The sequence below is a fragment of the Somniosus microcephalus genome, chromosome 14 (genome assembly GCF_052327205.1).
Source record: "Somniosus microcephalus isolate GS21.2 chromosome 14, FLI_Smic_1.0, whole genome shotgun sequence".
Classification (NCBI taxonomy): Eukaryota; Metazoa; Chordata; class Chondrichthyes; order Squaliformes; family Somniosidae; genus Somniosus; species Somniosus microcephalus.
Genome location: NC_141000.1, coordinates 113,573,341 through 113,597,232, shown reverse-complemented (window position 1 = coordinate 113,597,232; position 23,892 = coordinate 113,573,341). Strand labels below are relative to the sequence as shown.

At 45.8% G+C, this 23,892-nt stretch overlaps 1 protein-coding gene across 1 annotated transcript in view; it reads right to left on the bottom strand.

The window, feature by feature from the left end:
- Window positions 1-23,892, bottom strand: part of LOC147107863 (uncharacterized) — a 308,464-nt gene that overhangs the window by 246,443 nt on the left and 38,129 nt on the right. The window contains 5 exon segments of the mRNA XM_086006083.1: window positions 6,578-6,715; window positions 6,814-6,951; window positions 15,582-15,801; window positions 22,251-22,363; window positions 23,130-23,387. Coding sequence (XP_085862209.1) covers window positions 6,578-6,715; window positions 6,814-6,951; window positions 15,582-15,801; window positions 22,251-22,363; window positions 23,130-23,387 — 867 coding nt within the window.

The window sequence follows — 23,892 nt, the reverse complement described above, 5'->3', positions numbered from 1 at the left end:
TTATCGACCTCTCTCGGATGGTCAGGGTGAGTGAATGCTTCAATAAATGCTACATACCACCATCTGAACCACAGTCTTCGCCCACTGCCCAAAGCACCACACACTCAGCACTCACCCACCAACAATCTCTACCTACCAACACTCACACCCACAGCTCATACCTTGCACATACTGACAGCTGTTCAACTATGGCAGGCACATCACTAAACACATTGCTCCACACTCACTCACACACTTTCCTTACTCTTGCTGGCCAAAGTGGCTCACAACAGGAGTGCACAGACGGGGGACAAGCCAACACTCAACCACTATCTGCGCTGGAGAATAGAGTGCTGCAGATTATTGGGCGCCAGGTGGTGGGCACCGTGGCCACTGGCGACATTGACCCCTTAGGGACAACACAGTATGTTCATCCCTACTCTTTCTTCTCACATCCCGCTTCCCCCTCACCCCACAGGCAGTTCGCACTTTCCAGCTAATCATGCTGTATGCATGCATTTCTCCCTTCCTGCCCCCCTCCCCTCACCTTAACCCGACTCTTGTGCCTTTATGTGTTCAGATAATCAGCAAGCACATGAGCAGCCTGTCCCTGAGGGCACCGTAGAGAGTGAGGCGGGAGGAGGAGAGGAGGAAGAACACATCAGTGTGTGTCTCACCTGCAGGCACCAGCTCAGATACTGGCACTATGCGTTCTTTAGAGGCTAGTGTAGTATCAGGATCTGCATAGGCTGAGGCAACAGGGACGAGTGAGCTGCAGCAAGGGGAAAAGTGTAGCTCAGGGGCCAGCTCCCCGGAGGGCGAGTTCGTGGGCGAGTTCTGCTGCACAGGGCTCAGATGAGGACCTCGATGGGGAGGCGTTTAGAAGAAGGGTGATGGGCATGCACACGGAGATCATAGGTGCAATGGCAAGGGTGCCCGAGAGCCTCTCCGCAATGATAAGGAGGGTGGAGGAGACTGTCTCCAACATTGCTCAAGGCTCTGCACACACCATGGAGCCCATCATTTCCAGTCTGCAAAGGATGGCAGACTCTCAGAGAGACCGTGGCGACCCAGACCTGATGCCGTGTGTGATGCGTGATCTGGTAGCTTCCATTGCAGCACAGGCAGAAGCAACGCCTGCCAGCACCTGACCCCGTTTCCCTCCTCCCGCAGGGTGCCAGCCGCGATCCATTAGCCCGGCACTCCTCTTGTGTGCCGGGCTCTTTTGCCGGCACCCCACTCCCTGGTGGCCTAGCAGATCCCCAGTTTGCGCTGCGCAAGACCCCTCCACTTTAATAAGGAGAGGGAGGCCTGCAGTACCGTGGAGCGATGTGCCAGCGTGCATGACAGTGTTGCACGTAGCGGCGCGATATTGAGCTGGAGCGTCCCAAGAGAGAGGGGGGGTGCGCTTCCAGTAGCTCCCCGCCTCCTGCTTGGAGCGCTATCATCCAAGTACTGCCGCGGGGGCGCTAACATTTTTGGAGGCACTAGGGGGGCGCAATCCAATTTTTCCCCTTAATTGGCACCTCATCCTCCACTTTAAACATTCACTCCCTCCAGCACCGGCGTACCGTGGCTGCAGTGTGTCCCATCTACAAGATGCACTGCAGCAACTTGACAAGACTATTTCAGCAGCACCTCCCAAACCCGAGACCTCTTCCACCTAGAAGGACAAGGGCAGCAGGCACATTGGAAACATCATCACCTCCAAGTTCCCCTCCAAGTCACACACCATCCTGACTTGGAAGTATATCGCGATCCTTCATCGTCGCTGGGTCAAAATCCTGGAACTCCCTCCCTAACAGCACTGTGGGAGTACCTTCACCACACGGACTGCAGCGGTTCAAGAAGGCAGCTCACCACCACCTTCTCAAGGGATGGGCAATAAATGATGGCCTTGCCAGCAACACCCACATCACAGGAACGAATAAAAAAAAATCAGTTATCTGTGAGTGAACTTAAGGCATTATTTCAATATTGGGATTCAAGTAGCAAACAAAATTCATTCTCATGGTTTCCTCTTAAACCCTCCCTTAGAATACTGACCTGTCATTAAGTTAAGGGCATTACAAGATCGAAATTAACATGAACGTTATAGAGCAAACAAACATCTTCATGATCAAACCAACTTTGTTCTATGATTAATTGAGAGTAATTATAGAATGCGGTTGTTACAGCAAATATTATTAAAGTTACTTACCACAGGAAGCAGGAGAGATAGCGGTGGTGGTGGCAGTAACAGTGGTGGTAGATGTAGTAGTTGGGGTTGAGGTGGTTGGTGTGGTGGTTGTGGCTGCTGGTATGGTTGTGGCTGCTGGTGTAGTTGTGGCTGCTGGTGCGGTTGTGGCTGCTGGTGTGATTGTGGCTGCTGGTGTGATTGTGGCTGCTGGTGTGATTGTGGCTGCTGGAGTTGTTGAGTCTGCTGGTGTGGTTGTGGCTGCTGGTGTGGTTGTGGCAGCTGGGGTTCTTGTGGCTGCTGGTGATGGTGTGGATGCTGTGGTGGTTGTGGCTGCTGGTGTTTTTGTGGCTGCTGGAGTTGTTGTGGCTGCTGGGGTGGTTGTGGCTGCTGGGGTGGTTGTGGCTGCTGGTGTTGTTGTGGCTGCTGGAGTTGTTGTGGCTGCTGGGGTGGTTGTGGCTGCTGGCATTGTTGTGGCTGCTGGTGTTGTTGTGGCTGCTGGAGTTGTTGTGGCTGCTGGGGTGGTTGTGGCTGCTGGTGTGATTGTGGCTGCTGGTGTGATTGTGGCTGCTGGTGTGATTTTGGCTGCTGCTGTTGTTGAGTCTGCTGGTGTGGTGGTGGCTGCTGGTGTGTTTGTGGCAGCTGGGGTTGTTGTGGCTGCTGGTGTTGTTGTGGCTGCTGGAGTTGTTGTGGCTGCTGGGGTGGTTGTGGCTGCTGGGGTGGTTGTGGCTGCTGGGGCGGTTGTGGTTGCTGGGGTGGTTGTGGCTGCTGGGGTGGTTGTGGCTGCTGGTTTTGTTGTGGCTGCTGGTGTTGTTGTGGCTGCTGGTGTTGTTGTGGCTGCTGGAGTTGTTGTGGCTGCTGGGGTGGTTGTGGCTGCTGGAGTTGTTGTGGCTGCTGGTGTTGTTGTGGCTGCTGGGGTGGTTGTGGCTGCTGGTGCTGTTGTGGCTGCTGGGGTGGTTGTGGCTGCTGGTGTGGCTGCTGGCGTGGTTCTGGTTGTTGCTACTGGGGTTCTTGCGGCTGCTGTTGTTGTGGCTGCTGGTGTTGTGGCTGCTGGTGTTGTTGTGGCTGCTGGAGTTGTTGTGGCTGCTGGGGCGGTTGTGGCTGCTGGGGTGGTTGTGGCTGCTGGTGCTGTTGTGGCTGCTGGGGTGGCTGCTGGCGTGGTTCTGGTTGTTGCTACTGGGGTTGTTGCGGCTGCTGCTGGTGTTGTGGCTGCTGGTGTTGTGGCTGCTGGTGTTGTTGTGGCAGCTGGAGCTGTGAAGGACAAAATATCTTAATCGTTATGATGATACCATACCTGTGTGTTGTAATAATATTTTGTGATGAAAATTACAATATTATCATGCAAATAGCATCATTAAATCATATGCTTATATCATTATTTTGCATTTTTTTACGAACACTGGAAGATATCTGGCCTAGCAGCTTTTAAGGGATTGCCATGCCTCTTCTCTTTTACATAGAATTACATACAATCACATAGAATATACAGCACAGAAACAGGCCATTCAGCCCAACTAATCTGTGCTGGTGTTTATACTCCACCCAAGTCTCCTCCTATTCTATCTACATCATCTCAGCCTTTCAGCATATCTTTCGATTCCCTTTTCTCTCATGTGCTCGTCTAGTTTCCTTTTGAAAGCATCTAAGCTATTGTCCTCAACCACTTCCTGTGGTAGCGAGTTCCACATTCTAACCACTCTCTGAGTAAAGACATTTCTCCTTATTTCCCTACGGATTTATTAGTAACTATCTCGTACTTACGGCCCCTTTGCAGTCTTTTGTAACAAGCCTATGTTCTGAGGTATTTGTTAATTCCAGTCTTAGTTATAAAGAGAGCCGAGTAAACTCCTATAGTACTGCTACTGATATAATTTCCTTTGATGGCACACAGTTCCCAGAGTCACCCACAAGGTAATGGTTGACGTAATAAAACTCACTACTCACTTGGTTTGAGTATAAAGCAAGGCTTTAATCAACTTGTTTCAGAACATGGAGGTCTAGTTGTATTTCACTAGCTCCTTGTTTTACAAAATGTCCCTGGCAAGCTGGGGCCCACACCCGAGTATTTATACTCATTGGATGGCGCCACCAGCTGGCCGTCCAGCGTTATTTCATAACAAGTTTCTTGATGATGAGATTTATAACATTGGTCAAGAACTCAGCATGTCTCTGGTCAACAAGTAAAAAACAGCAATAACAACAGACAATGCTGGAAACACTCAGCAGGTCAGGCAGCACCGAGGAGAGAGAGAGACAAAGTCAACGGTTCGAGTCGGGGACCCTTCGTCAGAACTGGAAAAGATTAGAGAAGAGAGATTTTTAAGTAGAGGCAGGGAGGAGGGGAGGAAAGAACAAAGGGAAGGTCTGTGATAGGATGGAAGGCAGGAGAGATTGAAAGACAAAAGGGATGATGGTGCGAGGCAAGAGGAGATGGTAATGGGAAGAAACAAAAGATGACTGTAGATGAGGTGTGAATGATGACGGCAGCATCATTAACAACTACCATGTGAGAAAATAAATACAGGGGCCGAGGTTTTAGTCCAGCATAGGTTTGACCACATGACTCCAAACAGGTCAAACATCAATCTTCAGGCGACCTATTTGGCTGAAAATAATGGAGCAAGTTTTAAACCAATCAAAGTTTGAAGACTTGAGTCCCAGTTCCATAGTAGACAGTGGAATAATGGAGGCAAAGAAAGAAAAGGGAAGCTGAGGGTACCTGCAACAATCACAATAAGAAAACAAATACTACATAGCATGTTAAAGTATGAGATTTAATTTTCCAACTTAATGCTCCCAGCAGGGAGCTTCATATGGGTGTGCATATGAGAAATTTAGGTGCACGCTGTGTGCAATTTTCAACCATTTAAATTAATGGTCAGAAAATCATGCCCAAATTTTCAATATGTGCTCCCAGTAGGCAAGGCTCCCACCACAAGGGCAATCAAAAAATGACCCCAATGGAATATTGGTCAGAATGTTTGTTCTTCTGCTACAAAGAGAGAACGTGGGAAATCACCCCACTGTGCTTATGATCTCGCTAGCACATCACGGTCAGAGGTCAACAGAAGCTACTATCTGATTTTTAATATGCAGAAATTATTTATAAAATGAAAATTCTAGTAAAATAACTTTAGTAATAGAATGATAAAGCTCTTCTATTGCAATATATATGGAGATTTATCAGCCGTGTGTGAGCTGCAAAATGAAGTGGTTTGGAGCCTAAAGTTTAAGAAAATCTACCCCTATATATCACACACTTCAAAATCACCCTGAAATGCATTATTCCTCAATAAAAACATCAGTCTTGAAATTATCCACTGGGATATCAGGGTACAAATGCTTAATATGTTCATCCAAAATTTAACTCTTTGCTATTTTAGTGGAGATGCCAACCGAGTTGGGTCAATAAGACCACTGGAATAGAGGAATTTCTGGCAAATCCACTAGTATCTCATGACGTAATTTCAATGATATATCGGGGTAGATTTTCCTGTTCCCGCACCTGTGACTATTGGCTAAACAGAGTGCAACAAATAAAGGAAAACTAGATACATGCCTATTAAAGGAGCCTGCCTGATTTTACGCCTAACTTCAATGACCTAAGCCTGGAAATTCCGTACCCGTGGAGGCACTGAAGGATGGAGCTTTCATCCGGCGCTGTGACCCTGCCCCAAATCTCAAGGATTTGATCTTATTTAAATGTTCGGGTTGGTTACCCGCACCTGTAGTAGTGGCGCAACTAGGTGTTCCCGGCTCACGAATAAGCACAGCTCAGTGCAGCGTTCTGCCTCTCCGAGAGAGGGAGAGCAAGGCCCAGATCAAGCTGAAGAGGAGGGTTGTTAAAATATTTAGACAACTTTTTTTCTGAATTGCAATGGTAATCAATTCCCCTGGGATCAGTTAACGTTTTTTGTTTACGTACTGGGGCCTTCGCTCAGCCCAGAACAGGACCTATGACTGCTCTCAGCAGATGCAAATCACATTGGGCCTATCAGGGGAACTTTGGGTAGAATTCCAGGGAAAAGTCAGGAACCCCACCCATCCCCCCACAGACACACCGCTAAACTGCTGGTTCCACATAACTGGGGCTGGCAGAAGAAACTCCTGCTTTTGCAGGCTCAAGATTTATGGAATTTCTGAAGTGGGATGGAAACATAGAAAAGTAGGAGTAGGAGTAGGCCATTCGGCCCTTCGAGCCTGCTCCGCCATTCAATATGATCAGGGCTGATCCTCTATCTCAATACCATAGTCCCGCTCTTTCCCCATACCCCTTGATGCCTTGGGAGATCTGGGATCTGACATAAATTGCAACCCCAACTCCAACCACCCACCCCCCGCTCCCATCACAATTGTGCCCTTTATACTTTTAATATTCCATACTATCCCATCACTCCTGGTTTAAACAGTTCAGATCTTTACCTTTGCACTGTGTTCCTGGGTTTGCCGGATTGGTATCCATAATTCCCTGGAAACAGCTGCAGGAGTAATTCCCTGGGGTATTCGTGCAGGCAGCAAAATCAGAGCACGTGTTGTTCCCAGTCTGACACTCATCAACATCTGAAACAAGAATTAGATTTTAAAAAAACAATCACTTGGAGCAAAAGTTACTTTAACTCAATGAATTAAAGTCTTGTTAAACCCAGGCAATATCCTACCTTCACATGTTCTTCCAGGTGTATTGGGGCTTGTGTCTGTGAACCCAGCATTACACTGACAGGTGTAAGTTGCATTCAATCTTATACAAGTTCCATTACCTGAACAGTCATTCAGCCCTGGCTGGCAGCTGTCTCTGTCTGTAATAAGAGCAGATATGTGTTAGAAAATTGATTCGATTTGAAAACAACTAATAAATAATGGAGTTTCATGTGACCTCTCTTTCCTTACTTTACTTTTTTAATTTTAATTTTAAGGACTTACTCACTTCCCTGTTCAGTGCCTGTGAGAATTCTGCTGTTTGACTGGCTGCTTAGACAGCCTATTGACGTCACAGCAGTTTGAACAAGGGGATCCCCATTAAGTTTTGTTGAATTGAATGGTAGGTCAGAAAACCCAAAGTACTCGACACAGGGATTGCGAGATCCCTTTGCGGAGCGTACTTCGGGGCCAGCTGTGAACGGCTTTGCTTCACTGCTGACCGCAAACTCCAGGCCATCATCTTCTAACTCTTAGATCTAGAATCATAGAATCATAGAAAGTTACAGCATGGAAGGATGCCATTTCGGCCCATTGTGTCCGCGCCAGCCAACAAAGAGCTATCCAGCCTAATCCCACTTCCCAGCTCTTGGTCCGTAGCCCTGCAGGTTAGAGCATCCCAAGTGCACATCCAAGTACTTTTTAAATGTGGTTAGGGTTCCTGCCTCTACCACCCTTTCAGGCAGTGAGTTCCAGACCCCCACAACCCTCTGGGTGAAGAAATTTCCCCTCAAATCCCCTCTAAACCTTCCACCAATTACTTTAAATCTGTGCCCCCTGGTTTTTGACCCCTCTGCTAAGGGAAATAGGTCATTTCTATCCACTTTATCTATGCCCCTCATAATTTTATACACCTCAATAAGGTCTCCCCTCAGCCCCCTCTGTTCCAAGGAAAACAGACCCAGCCTATCCAGTCTTTCCTCATAGCTAAGATTCTCTACTCCTGGCAACATCCTTGTAAATCTCCTCTGTACCCTCTCTAGTGCAATCACATCTTTCCTGTAATGTGGTGACCAGAACTGCACGCAGTACTCTAGCTGAGGCCTAACTAGTGTTTTATACAGTTGAAGCATAACCCCCCTGCTCTTGTATTCTATGCCACAGCTAATAAAGGCAAGCATTCCGTATGTCTTCTTAACCACCTTATCGACCTGGCCTGCTACCTTCAGGGATCTGTGGACATGCACTCCAAGGTCCCTTTGTTCCTCTACACTACTCAGTGTCGTACCATTTAATGTGTATTCCCTTTCCTTGTTAGCCCTCCCCAAATGCATTACTTCACACTTCTCCAGATTGAATTCCATTTGCCACTGTTCTGCCCACCTGACCAATGTATTGATATCTTCCTGCAGTCTACAGCTTCCTTCTTCAGTATCAACCATACAGCTGATTTTAGTATCATCTGCAAACTTCTTAATCATACCCCCTATATTCAAGTCAAGATCATTGATATATACCACAAAAAGCAAGGGACCTAGTAATGAGCCCTGCGGAACCCCACTGGAAACAGCCTTCCAGTCACAAAAGTACCCATCAACCATTACCTTCTGCTTCCTGTCTCTGAGCCAGTTTTAATCCTACTTGACACTTTGCCCTGGATCCCATGGGCTTTTAATTTCGGGACCAGTCTGCCATGTGGAACCTTATCAAAAGCCTTGCTAAAGTCCATATACACTACATCAAATGCACTACCCTCATCTACCCTCCTTGTTACCTCCTCAAAAAATTCAATCAAGTTTGTCAGACACGACCTTCCCTTAACAAATCCGTGCAGACTATCCTTGATTAATCCGTGTCTTTCTAAATGAAGACTTATCCTGTCCTTCAGAATTCTTTCCAATAATTTTCCCACCACCGAGGTTAGGCTGACTGGCCTGTAATTACTCGGTCTATCCTTTTCTCCCTTTTTAAACAAGGGTACCACATTAGCAGTCCTCCAGTCCTCCGGCACCACACCTGAAGCCAGAGAGGATTGAAAAATGATGGTCAGGGCCTCTGCTATTTTCTCTTTTGCTTCGCTTAACAGCCTAGGATAAATTTCATCCGGTCCTGGGGATTTATCCACTTTTAAAGCTGCTAAACCCCTTAATACTTCCTCTCTCTCTATGTTTATTTCATTTAGTATTTCACACTCCTCCCTCCCGATAGCAACATCTGCTTCGTGAAAACAGAAGCAAAGTATTCATTAAGAACCCTACCGACGTCTCCTGCCTCCACATACAGATTACCCTCATGATCTCTAATATGCCCTACCCTTTCTTTAGTTATCCTCTTATTCTCAATATATTTATAAAACATCTTTGGGTTTTCCTTGATTTTACTTGCCAAGAATTTTTCATGCTCTCTCTTTGCTTTCCTAATATCCTTTTTAATTGCACCCCTGCACTTTCTGTACTCCTCTAAAGATTCTGGAGTATTTAGCCCTCGGTATCTGTCATACGCATCCTTTTTTTTCTTTATCCTACCCTGTATGTCCCTAGACATCCAGGGGGCTCTAGATTTGTTAGTCCCACCTATTTTCTTTAAGGGCACATATTTGGTCTGAACCCTCCGGATCTCCTCCTTGAAAACCTCCCAATGCTCTGACACTTTTTCCAGTCCACTATGGCTAAATCCCCTCTGAGCTTAGCAAAATTTACTTTTCCCCAATTTAGAATTTTTATTCCTGGTTTATCCTTGTCCTTTTCCAGAACTACCTCAAATTTAAGAGAATTATGGTCACTGGCACCAAAATGCTCCCCCACGGATATGCCTTTCACCTGCCCAGCTTTTTCCCTAAAAATAAGTCCAGAACCGCCCCCTCCCTTGTTGAGCTTGCTACATACTGGCTAAAAAAGTTCTCCTGGATGCATTTTTGGAATTCCACACCCTCTATACCCTTCACACTAATTTTATCCCAGTTAATATTGGGGTAGTTGAAATCCCCTACTATTACTGCCCTATAGTTTTTGCACTACTCAGAAATTTGTCTACATATTTGCTCTCGTATCTCCCTCTCACTGTTTGGGGGTCTGTAGTACACTCCCAGCAGTGTGATCGCCCCTTTTTTGTTTTTTAATTCGACTCATATGGCCTCGTTTGATGATCCCTCCAACATATCATCCCTCCTCACAGCTGTAATAGTTTCTTTAATCAATAACACAACCCACCCCCTCCCTTTTTACCTCCCTCTCTATCCCGTCTGAAAATCCTGTAACCAGGAATTCTGAGCCATACCTGCCCCTCTTTCAGCCACGTCTGTGTAATAGCTATAATATCATAGTCCCAAGTATCTACCTGTGCCCTCAGCTCATCTGCCTTGTTCGCTATAATCCTTGCATTGGAGTATATACCATTTAATACAGGCAAGCCTCCTTGTTGCCTACTATCTCGCCCTTGATTCCTCTGTCCTTCCAATTTACTTCCTGCATTTTTGTTTTCCAATTCCAATTTTTCTTCTCTCCCTATTGACTCTATACTTAGGTTCCCATCCCCCTGCCAAGCTAGTTTAAACCCTCCCCAACAGCACTAGCAAACCCTCCCGCAAGGATATTGGTCCCGTTCCCGGTGAGGTGCAACCCGTCTGGTTTGTAGAGGTCCCACCTCCCCCAGAAACGGTTCCAATTCCTCAGGAATCTAAAGCCCTCCCTCCTACACCATCTCTCCAGCCACGCATTCATCTGCTCTATCTTCCTATTTCTGTACTCTACAAAAATAAAACGGTTCCTGGGCAAATGTGTTAAGTCACCGTGAAACAGTTAGTACTATTTTCATATCGTAGTCAGATGGCGTCAGCCTTGGCTCAGTGGGAGCTCTCTCATTTGTGAATCAGTAGGTTACGCATTCAAGCCCCCATCCAGTATGACATTTCAGTGCAGTGCAGAGGGAGTGCTGCACTGTCAGAGGTGACATCTTTCAGATGAGACGATAAATTAAAGTTCAAGGGACTTCCCAGGTGGACATAAAAAATCTCATGGCACCATTCAGAGAAGAACATTGGAGTTGTCCTGGTGTCCTTGCCAATATTTCAGATGCATAAATCACTAGAAGTAGCGACGCAGGTTAATAAGATCATAAAAAAAGCAAAAAAAGCAAACAAAGCACTGGGGATCATTTCTAGGGATATGGGGGGAGATTTTCCACTGATACATTAGGCGCTAAAGAGCCTCTGAGGTGGCAAAGATGGAATCTTAAGCTGAAACGCCGCTTTAGTCCGCGTTTTGCACAAGACACCATCTTGGTAAAGGATTGAAGCTTGAGATAGGAACGGCTGCTCAAAGGATGGTTAAGGGGCTGGTTGCCACTTAAATTGCCTGCTAGCGCTCATTAACGAAGCTGCACGGTATTTTGGTGGATAGTGCTTGACCGAACGCCTTCTCCTAATAGCGACCAGCTGACTTGGAGGAAACAGGTCATTGCAGAGAATTTTGAGCGCTACTTAAAGGTATATCATCATTTACTGTTCACTTGCTGCTGAAGGTTTGAATAGGAGTTTTGAAACACATCGGGAGACTTTCTGGGACACTTGGGCAAGACTTCATCAACACTATCAAGATTTATTCCAGAAACTCACTGAGGACTTCACCTAAAAAGAGTAAGTGCTATGCTACTCTAGCTTATTGGACACCTTTTAGGAGTCACCAGCAGAAAGGAAGTGCTTGTCATCGGCATCTTGCTAGGGGTCCCCCTTGGTCTGCAGGAGGAATGGGAGGAGGACATGAGGCCAGGCAGGGGAGAACCCATTGCTGCAGGAGAGAGGGACTGGAGGAACAGTAGGGCGAGGTGGACTCCTTTCCCCCTCTGGGTACAGGACTTCCCTCCTCCTCTGGACCTCTATCAGGACCTCCAGTGCCGCATCCAAGAACCTGTGCACCCTCTCCCTCGGTCCCGGAGACATCCTGAAATCTGCCGCTGTGTGTCAGCCAGGCCACTCCACACCTTCAATGGAAGTGGTTGAGTGGAGTCCAAATATACTGCTCCACGAAAATTGTGTCTAATCAGCGATTGAGTGCTAAACCTGCAGTTGTCTGATTTAGCACCTCCGGGCAAGTTTATATTATGGTAATCAGCGATTAGACCCAAAATTGCATGCTAAAACCAGACTTTCAAACAGGCATATCTTATTGGCACAACACCCATTTAGCAGTTTTCACTCTTTCACCAAAATAACCCCATAAAAAGAAAGAAAGACAGGCATTTATATAGCACCTTTCACAACCACCGGACGTCCCAAATTGCTTTACAACCCATGAAGAACTTTTGGAAGTGTAATCACTGTTGTAATGTAGGAAACGCGGCAGCCAATTTATGCACAGCAAGCTCCCACAAGCAGCAATGTGATAATGACCAGATATTCTGTTTTAGTGATGTTGATTGAGGGATAAATATTGGCCAGGACAGTGGACATAACAACCCTGCTCTTCTTGGAAATAGTGCCATAGGATCTTTTATTTTGCTCTCAGAGAGCAGGCGGGGCCTCGGTTTAACGTCTCATCCAAAAGACAGCACAGCACTCTAATGTCAGCCTAGATTTTTGTGCCAAAGTCTCTGGAGTGGGACTTGAGCCCACAACCTTTGGACTCAGAGGCAAGGGTGCTACCAACTGAGCCACAGCTGACATTCCATGAAACTGTAAAGCAGAGAAGTTATGTTAAATTATGTTAAAGGTCCTCTACCAACCTGCCCCCGTCACACAATACTGCTCCCCATTATCAAAATCCATGATGAGGCCTTGGACAACATGAACCACTTTCCATACCTCGGGAGCCTACTGTCAACAAGGGCAGATGTCGATGACAAAGTCCAACACCGCCTTCAGTGTGCCAGTGCAGCCTTCGGACATCTGAGGAAGAGAGTGCTTGAAGACCAGGACCTCAAACCCAGCACCAAGCTCATGGTCTACACAGCAGTAGTGATACCCGCCCTCCTGTATGCTTCAGAGATATGGACCATTTACAGCAGGCACCTCAAAGCACTGGAGAGGTACCACCAACGCTGCCTCTGCAAGGTCCTGCAAATCCATTGGCAGGATAGGCACACCAATGTCAGTGTTCTTGCTCAGGCCAACATCCCCAGCATCGAAGCTTTGACCACACTCGATCAGCTCCGATGGACGGGCCACATCGTCCGCATGCCCAATACGAGACTCCCAAAACAACGCACTACTCAGAGCCTCCTTGAAAACGTGCAACATCCCCACTGACACCTGAGAATCCCTGGCCCAAGACTGCACAAAGTGGAGGAGAAGCATCCGGGAAGGCGCCGAACACCACGAGTCTCTTCGCTGGGATCAAGTGGAAGCCAAGCGCAAACAGCGGAAGGAGCGCACGTCAACCCAAGCACCTCACCCACCCACCCCTTCAACTACCGTCTGCCCCACCTGTGACAGAGACTGTAGGTCCCGCATTGGACTCATCAGTTACCTGAGAACTCATTTTTAGTGTGGAAGCAAGTCATCCTCAGTTCCCGAGGGACTGCCTAAGAAGAAGATTTGTGGGTCCTTCCTATGTGCAGATTGGCAGCTGTGTTTTCCTACATAACAACTCCAACTACACTTTGTGAGGCACTTTGGGGTGTCGGACACATATTATAAAAATGCAAGTTCTTTAGTTCATGGTTGCTGGATGGTCAGAACATTTTCCCATCACTTTCAGGCTTGGGCTTCAATCCAGCTTTAAGGTTTTTCCTGCACACTCTTGAGGTTGCAAGACCTCAAAAGGAAATGAGTCTTTGCAGTTACAATCCAGTTTCCAACAAGTGCAAGTCCCGTTCATAAAACTGTCAACAATGTGGCACAAACTGGCATTAAATTGAGAATCTCATTCAGAGATACTTTGAGAAAAGGAGTCGTATATGGAAACATTCACACAGTGCTTTTCTGGGTCAGGTTTAAGACAGACTGAGGAAAAATTTTGTCCGGTTGCTTTGTACTCAAAACCTCATCAACCTGGCGGGTATATTTTCTATGTCTGCTAATTCAAACGGAATGCTATTTATTACTGTTATTTTCTTTACCATTTTACAACAACAACAACTTGTATTTATATAGCGCCTTTAACGTAGTTAAATGTCCCAAGGCATTTCACAGTATTATAAGACAAAAAAATTTGACACCGAGCCACATAAGGAGAAATTAGGGCAGATGACCAAAAGCTTGGCCAAAGAGGTAGGTTTTAAGGAGCGTCTTAAAGGAGGAATGAGAGGTGGAGAGGTTTAGGCAGGGAATTCCAGAGCTTAGGGCCGAGGCAACAGAAGGCACGGCCACCAATGTTTGAGCGATTTTGTTGAAAATAGCAATGAGAATACTTCACCACTCTGTTTACAAATTTACGAACACACAGAGACCACCAGTAATCATCTTCTGTTGTAAGGACAGAATAGAGGGAGAGTTGTTCAAAATCTGATCGTGTTATATCATATCTGGAAATGAGTAGCACTAACACAGTGTGAAAAGGAGAAATGTGCTTCATTCCTCAGGATTGGCATTTGGTGAGGCCAAATTTCAGCAAATACTTGAGCATCCGAAAGGCTAGGCTTTTTTGGAATATTGGAAGTGCTAATCTTGTCATGGAAAGTTTACTTGCAGTCTAAGCAAAGGAAAATAACAGCTATTAGGAAGCGGCAGCATTCAGGGAGGACATCTGAAACAAAAAGCAGTCAAAGCAAGTACAGAAGGTTCATAGAAGAAAGGGAACCTGGAGTGGAAAAGTGTCAGCAAAGCCATCCAGTGCAGGTTAATGTTGAGCTCATGGTTGGCGGAGTTAGTGCTGGGGAAGAAAATAAGTCAGAATTATGGCCATTAGCTGTGTGCTAGAGGACTTGTAAGCCTGGCAGGTATATTTCCCATGCTCTCTATTTCCAACAGGATCATTAATGTGTTAGGATGGTTTGGCATATGCCTTTCAGAGAGCAACAAAACCTAAGGGCTTCAGAGGTTTTATGTTGATATCAATGGTGGAATATATTCAGAAAGAATCATTTTCCAAATCAGAACCACTGATCGCATCCACCATAGACTGTATTCACATTCCTTACATTATTTGATGCAATTCATGATACAGTACTGTGATTTATTTTACTGATACGTCACTCTTCCAGAGTATTCGCCTGAAGAGGGCATATCTAGGCACTGAAAATTGATATAATTTTGGACAGTGCTCTGTCTCCTCACAAAAATTAAAGTATAAAAAACTTCACATTTTACATTTTTAAAAAGTTTTTTAAACTGGATTTCTGAGCCTTGTCTGCCACTGACCATCCATTCTAGGCAACAGCAAGTCCCTGAGCTGGTCAATATGATGCAGCTGAATTGTTACGTTGTGCTGATTGTTTTAATTCTGGAATTTGGCCTCAGAGGATCAGGTTTCTTTCAATTAAACCTTGTCAATTTGGCCACCAAACTAAACATTAGTCAGGCCTTACACACTCTTCCTCCTCCCTGCAAAATCAGAGTGTTGGAATCAGGCCGCATTGGACCATCTCCTACCCTAGTTCATTCTCTGCCAAAACTGCAGAACTCTTTACTTCAGGTTTAAGGTCCTCTTGACATCTTCAGGCTTTTAAAACCAATCTTGGAGTCACCCAACCATGACTGAACTTTGCCTTCTTTTTACACTTTTTAGCCTTGATGGTGTCCTGAACGATGGGCGTTGGTCTTTCATTTAGCCTATTCAATCTAAAAAATACATTCTTCTAGATATTTGCAAAGTCCTATAAGGCCAGTGGTTGAAATGCTTGTGTTGGAATTCCTTACCTGCAATGCTTGTGTTTTGAAGGTCTGCCTTGAACTGTTGACTGTTGTTTAAAGATTCAGTGAATGCTTCTATTACACTGGTTGTAGGGACAGTCACATTGGTTGACATTATAATGTTAAAAGCCGCAATTACACTCCCTGTCTTAATAGATGTAACTTCAATTCTCATTTTTCCACTCCTGATTAATTGCTGGAATCTTGGATTAAATCCGTTTACCACCTGAAATAGAAAACAGAAATCCACTTCTAACATTTGTCTCATTTTTTTCCCCGTGGAACATGACATCGCTAAAAGACTCTTAATATTGGAAGTTTCAAAAAGACAAGGCTTCCCACAGTAAGCCTGTAAACAAAGGCCTGCCGTAGTTGGGGTGCCCAGCCCTGCTCAGTGTCAGCTTTGTTTCAGTTGGCAGCACTTTCGTCTGTGAGTTGAAAAGTTGTTCTTTTCCACACCGCTTCGAGCATTTTCCTCTGTAAGTGACAGTGGTCGTACGGTACCTCCACCCACATCTGGGCAGGTGTATTGTAACACTCGCGTGACACATTTTCCATCACCTGCTCAAACGTTGCGGCTAGGAGTGCCAGCGTGTTCTTGGCCTCCCATGTCGTTGGGGCACTGGTGAAGGGTATTTAAGTTTTAAACAACAACTTAGTAAAACGTCCTAAGGCGCTTCATAGGAGTATTAAAAGACAAAATAATTTGACACCGAGCCACATAAGGAGAAATTAGGGCAGGTGACCAAAAGCTTGGTCAAAGAGGTAGGTTTTAAGGAGTGTCTTAAAGGAGGAAAAAGAGGTAGCGAGTTGGAGAGGTTTAAGCAGGGAATTCCAGAGGTATGGTTGAAAGATTATAATCAGGGATGCTCAAGAGGGCAGAATTAGAGGAGCGCCGATATCTCGGGGGGTTGTGGGGCTGATAGGGATTACAGAGATAGGGAGGGGCGAGGCCATGGAGAGATTTGAAAACAAGGATGAGAATTGTGAAAACGAGGCGCTGCTTAACTGGGGCCTTATTTAAAAAGGGAGGTAGACAAAAGGCTGGAAACTATAGACCAGTTAGCCTAACATCTGTGGTTGGTAAAATGTTGGAGTCCATTATTAAGGAAGCAGTAACAGGACATTTGGATAAGCATAATTTAATCGGACAGAGTCAGCATGGTTTTATGAAGGGGAAGTCATGTTTGACAAATTTGCTAGAATTCTTTGAGGACGTAACAAACAGGGTGGATAAAGGGGAACCAGTGGATGTGGTGTATTTGGACTTCCAAAAGGCATTTGACAAGGTGCCACACAAAAGATTACTGCACAAGATAAAAAATCACGGGATTGGGGGTAATATACTGGCATGGGTGGAAGATTGGCTATCTAACAGAAAACAGAGAGTTGGGATAAATGTTTCATTCTCGGGTTGGCAATCAGTAACTAGTGGTGTTCCGCGGGGGTCAGTGCTGGGACCCCAACTCTTTACAATCTATATTAACGATTTGGAGGGAGGGACCGAGTGCAACATATCCAAGTTTGCCGACGATACAAAGATGGGAGGGAAAGCAGTGAGTGAGGAGGACATAAAAAAACTGCAAAAGGACATAGACAGGCTAAGTGAGTGGGCAGAAATTTGGCAGATGGAATATAATGTTGGAAAGTGTGAGGTTATGCACTTTGGCAGAAAAAATCAAAGAGCAAGGTATTATCTAAATGGAGAGAAACTGCAAAGTGCTACAGTACAAAGGGATCTGGGGGTCCTGGTGCATGAAACACAGAAGGTTAGTATGCAGGTACAGCAGGTGATCAGGAAGGCCAATGGAATCTTGGCTTTTATTGCAAGGGGGATGGAGTATAAAAGCAGGGAAGTCTTGCTTCAGTTATACAGGGTACTGGTGAGGCCACACCTGGAATACTGCGTACAGTTTTGGTTTCCATATTTAAGAAAAGATATACTTGCTCTCGAGGCATTGCAGAGAAGGTTCACTCGGTTGATTCCGGAGATGAGGGGGTTGACTTATGAGGAAAGGTTGAGTAGGTTGGGCCTCTACTCATTGGAATTCAGAAGAATGAGAGGCGATCTTATCGAAACATATAAGATTGTGAGGGGGCTTGATCGGGTGGATGTGGGGAGGATGTTTCCACTGATGGGTGAGACTAGAACTAGGAGGCATAATCTTAGAATAAGGCGCTGCCCTTTCAAAACTGAGATGAGGAGAAACTTCTTCACTCAGACGGTAGTAAATCTATGGAATTTGCTACCTCAGAGAGCTGTGGAAGCTGCGACATTAAATAAATTTAAAACGGAGATAGACAGTTTCCTAGCTGATAAGGGAATTAGGGGTTACGGGGAGCAGGCAGGGAAGTGGACGTGAGTCTAGGTTCGGATCAGCCATGATCCTATTGAATGGCGGAGCAGGCCCGAGGGGCCGTATGGCCTACTCCTGTTCCTACTTCTTATGTTCTTATGAGCCAATGTAGGTCAGCGAACACAGGGGTGATGGGTGAACAAGATTTGGTGCGAGTTAGAACTTGGGCAGCCGAGTTTTGGATGACCTCAAGTTTGCGTAGGGTAGAATGTGGGAGGCCAGCCAGGAGTGTGCTGGAATAGTCAAGCCAAGAGGTAACAGAGGCATGGATGAGGGTTTCAGCAGCAGATGGGCTGAGGCAAGGGCGGAGACGGGTAATGTTACAGAGGTGGAAATAGGCGGAAATCCTGATCAGTTAAATATGCCAAAGCACTTTTTAAAAGAAACCTATTGGCCTAGAAATTCACTTGGGCGCGGGCAGCTCGCTCGCGCCCAAAAGTTAGCGCTGGGCGGGGAGGCATTAGCGCACGCCGTATATTCGTCTTCGGCGCCCCAATTCGGAAGCGGGCGCTATACCAGGGTGTGCCCGCCTCCGTTTGGGGCGCTGCAACTGAATATCGGCGCGCTAGTTGCCGCAGCGCCACCCGATGCGGTGCGGCAGGCTGCGGTACTGCAGGCCTCCTCCTTCTCTTAAGGGGGAGGTGCCTGCAACGGCCGGAGCCCCGATCGCGAGTGCCGGCAAAAGAGCCCGGCACAACGGAGAAGTGCCAGGCTCCACGGAAACCAGCCGGCAATGCCGCGGGGGTGGTGGAGGAGGCCGGGGAAGGAGGTGCGGGCAGCCGCACCTTCCGCTTTAAAGCGCCCCACTATGGCAGCAGGACGGCCCCGTTTTCTGGTCGCTGTTTGCGCCCGCTTCGGAGGAGGCGGCCGCAAATAAATATGGGGATCGGCGCGGTTTCGGGGCGTTACGGGCCACCGCGCACACCGATGACGTCATCGGTCCCGGCGCAGCGCTAACGGCTACCGCCGCCAATACCGCTGCACTCAATTTCCGCACTACCACCCCGCCGGCGCAAAAGACCTCTTTAGGCGCTAAGTGGGCGCAAAGCCCACTGAATTTCTAGGCCATTGTTTTTTAACTTTCCACCCAGCCTGAGGCCACTGTAGCAGGTGATGCAGGCTTGCTGCATCCAGTATTCTACCACAGCCCGAGACACACTCTCCAGTAAAACAGGTAGAGAATGAAATATCGGCCAGGTTTGAACAACTTGGATCAATGTAAGCTCTTCTAGCCCGTACAGAATTTGAACAAGCGGTCATTTTTACCAATTAAGGGCAACAGAGGAAAATCGGAAATGCAGGAGAAACTGTTTTACTAAAAGGGTGGTATGTATGTGGAACAGAATAGAATGCATCCCACCAGAACTAAAACTCATGACTAATCACCTAGAGAAATGAACATACCAAAGGGTGTTCCATTGATAAGTGAATGCCATCAATGCTGGCAAGAGGTGGTGGAACAAGAAACCTTAATGAGTTTCAAGAAGGACCTAGACAGGTTCTAGTCAACAAATGGGATTTAGGGTTATTACAAATTCACCAAGAGAATACTGTGGATAACCGGACCAGATGGACATGTCTTCTCCTTCCTCAACCTGTCACCATGTTCAGAGACCAATCCTTGTGCTAGAACTACTGCCATGACTAAGAGATGCCAGAATTCTGCCGAAGCAGAAAGCCAGCTCTGTTGTCTTGCCAGCAATGATGGCATTCACTTATCAATGGCACACCCTTTGGTTTCTCTAGGTGGTTAGTCATGAGGAGTTTTAGTACTGGTGGGGGGGAATTCTATCCACTCAGTTGATATCACACGGTAGAATATTGGCAACGTATGAAATAATTATGAATGAAATTTACCTATTTGAACACAGGTGCTAACCTATTATGGGGAACAGCAGGGAAATGGAATGGAGCAGACAGTTTGAGATGAAGGGCTAGCAGCAGCACAGGTGCAATGGGCAGAATGGCCACCTTCTGTGCTACGATTTTTCTGATTAATTTTCAATTGGTTAATATAAACGCTAAAATAACACAGAAAAATTCCAACAAACATATTAACACACTTTTTACGAATATTGCATAATGCATTTTCAACAGCCAGCAACAAAGCTGGGAAATCTTTTCATAATTTAATCCAGATGCACTGGCTTTTGAATATACCAGCAAAATACCATGATGTTGCTAATGGTGAGTCTCTAAATGAAAATTGCTTTGATACTGACTTAATTGTTTCAATGATCCATTGCACATATATGTTTTAATATGAAAACTTAAATATTATTTAAAAATTAATCACTCTCCCTTGGCTTTGCACATAGGAGCTCAATTTTCACCTTTGGGAGACTGACCAGCAAGGCACAGATGCTGATCGCCCGAACCCGCGCCAAAGAGGCTGCTCCGATTTTGAGGCACTGCCCTCATTAAGTTTGGGTCGGCGAGCCGCGGGGTGACGAATGGGATTGAGGCCTCCCAATATCAGGCTGTCCCAGCCCCAAGCAAGGTAAGTGGCAAAAACAGGAAGGCAGAATATCATCTGAATGGCAATAGATTTGGAGAAGGGGAAGTGCAATGAGACCTGGGTGTCCTTGTGCACCAGTCGCTGAAGGTGCAGCAGGCGGTTAAGAAGGCAAATGGCATGTTGGCCTTCGTAGCGAGAGGGTTTGAGTACAGGAACAAGGATGTCTTGCTGCAGTTGTACAGGGCCTTGGTGAGACCACACCTTGAGTATTGTGTGCAGTTTTGGTCGCCTTATCTGAGGAAGGATGTTCTTGCCATGGAAGGAGTTCAGCCAAGATTCACCAGGCTGATACCTGGGATGGCAGGAATGATGTATGAGGAGAGACTGGGTCGATTGGTCTTGTACTCGCTGGAGTTTAGAAGAATGAGAGGGGATCTCATTGAAACTTATAAAATTCTGACAGGACTGGACAGACTAGATGCAGGAAGGATGTTCCCGATGGTCGGGGAATCCAGAACCAGGGGTCACAGTCTAAGGATAAGAGGTAGGCCATTTAGGACAGAAATGAGGAGGGATTTCTTCACCCAGAGAGTGGTGAACCTGTGGAATTCTCTACCACAGAAGGCAGTAGAGGCCAATACATTAAATATATTCAAGAAGGAGTTGGATATATTTCTTAAGGCTAAAGGGATCAAGGGATATGGGGAGAAAGCAGGGACAGGGTACTGAATTTGGATGATCAGCCATGATCGCATTGAATGGCGGAGCAGGCTCGAGGGGCCGAATGGCCTACTCCTGCTCCTATCTTCTATGTTTCTATGTTTCTATGTAAGTATGAGGGTGGAGGGTGGCACGCGATCACGGTGGGCAGGGTCACGGGCAGGCAGCGGCCCAGTGACTCCTGCTTCTCCAGGCCTCACAAAAATGAATCCAAACTGACCTTGGCTGGGCCTTTTCTGCTCCATCGCCCGCGGAACTGGTCCGATTGTGCACGGCGCACATTCCGCCCAGTTCTGACCTAAAATGGTGATTGGGGTCCTGAGGCATGCGAGCGCTGCGGGCGACCGGCAGTAGGCATTGGTCTCCTCAGCAGTGTTAAAAGGGCAATAAGGTTACCAACCTCATTTTGAGGCACACTCTCGTCTGATGGGAGTAAAGTGGTGACCCCACCCCACCCAATCCCCCATCGTATCTAGCCAGTCCTCCTGGCAGGGAGTTGTGAGTCAGGCTAACAACAAAAGGTCTTTGTTACAGAAAGTACCCAGAGCACGAACAGCTGGATGTTAAAAGCATTGAATTGGGTTGCCTCATGTGCCACTCAGCATGGAAGAGAAATAGTAGAATCAGAAGAAATTCCTCATATCTAATCATTAAATTTCCCTATAAAATTGTGACTAGTGTATCCCGCTCTTCTATTTGTCCGACTCATCCCTGCTTTTTGTTTTCCCATCTTCACTGAATAGAATGTGCCCTGTGGGTAGGTTATGATGGAATGCCCATGATTTAGTGATTGCTATCACTGTATATTGTTATCCAAATACAAATAAAAAAATGCATCAGATAGAGGAGAGCAATGAGCTGTGAGGACTGTTGGCCAGAAATTCAAACACCCGCCAGCTACAATACAAGCTACTTTAACATAGATTTGGAAATCACACAAATAGAAAAGGTAGCACAGAATGTTCTTATATTTGCAAGAATATACACATGGCAACGTGTACTTTGTTGACACAGGAGGCAAAAAGAAAGATCTGCTCCATAACAAAGGACAACCGAAGCCTCTGTAGATCGACCTAATTCTACATTCTCTTTTCTTGATAATTCTGACCAATTATTCCTATCCTGTAAGAAATTACTTACTTCATTAGTGAAATTCTTTACAAATTCTTTGTATTTCACGCTTTCTTTGTCTTTAAGTTCTGCTGTGAACTCCACACTTGTAATTCTTGTTGACCCTTCCAGTACATTGGCAACTTTGGAGAGGAAAATAAATTATTTGGTGAGAACATCTTAATCATAATTTTCATTTATGTTGCTGTAGTTTTAGTTTTAATGGCAATGTAAATGCTGTAACTCAGGCTGTGGCTATTTGTGCAAGAGTCAGTATTGTAATCTCAGAGACAAGACTCTTTTGTGGTCACCTGCGGATAGGAGTAGTTCCCTTTGACTCTAACCACCCCAAACTGTGAAATCTGCTGTACTGTACCTTGGCTTGGACTTAAGAAAGGGTTTAATTAATTTGGGACTAGAACAAAGCATACAACTGAAGTTAAATCAGCCTATTGTGTTAAATATTTCAGGACATGGCCAGGTGCAACAATCATGGGATTCAGAGTCCATTTTTTTTCCAACCATCAATAAGAACGTAAAGAAATCCAGGGTGAGAAGTGGCCATTCAGCCCATCAAGCCCAATCCTTCCAGAACCCATGTATGATTATTCTACCATGGATTTCCCCCACCCACTTCCTAGTGTAATTTACATCAACTATTATGTGCAACACTGCAGAAAATGTACATCTGTTATAAAGGAGCCTGTCCACACTTCAATCACACCCAGTTTGAACTGGAGTCCCATCCAAGCTGTAAACAATGTTAACCAGTATTTAAAATGATGAATCAGCCCAAGTCTGGATTAACCTGGCGCACCTACACCAATGTTGTGTCCTCTGTTTTTACAACTAATGGTTAGCAGGGACACGCTGTGGGAAGATAACCGTAGCGTAAGCCTGTGAACGTACCCGTCCTGACGGTTTTAGCTATTGTCTGCTGCTGACTGCAAGTCCTTGTTGATACAGCAATCTCGTATTCAATGTTGGGCTCGAGCTGGGTAAAATCTGCTGCTTTTTGCTCAGTTTGACTTTTATTCACATTGACACTCCCCTTGGAGATCGTGACATTGAAACGAGGCTTTTGGAATGCATTGTTGGTATCCCAGGTAATGGAAATTGCCTCACTGTCCGTCTTTGTCAAAATAATACGAAGGAACTTCAGTGGTACTGTAAAAAAAAAAGCTTCTTCATAATCAAGCATCAGCATCTTAATAAGTTCTGTTTTAAATACATTGAAATGACTTTATACAACACCTTTCTGGGAAAAGGAACTGGAGAGGAATAACTATTGTCTCTAGCAATGAATGGGTTGAGTTCATAGATCAGAATATACACTGCGGTGAATTTTTCCTGTTATTATGATAAAAAATTAGACAATAATGGAAAACATAAGAAGATATGGAAAAGGGCAGTGGTCCTTCACCCTAAAAGGCTACATTAAATAATAATAGCCCACTTTCCTTCCCTGGAATTTCCACAGTGCCAATAGTTCACGTTTACATACAGTAATCAAATTCCTCCATTTATACTTATCCCTGTAACTCTCAATCTCACACCTGAAATACTGTCATTCTTGTTTCAGTTCTTCCAGTTTTCACTCCTGAAAATGCTGACTCATACTGGGATAGGAGAAACCATTCACCCTTTCATGGTCAATGTGTGGTCGCTCTCT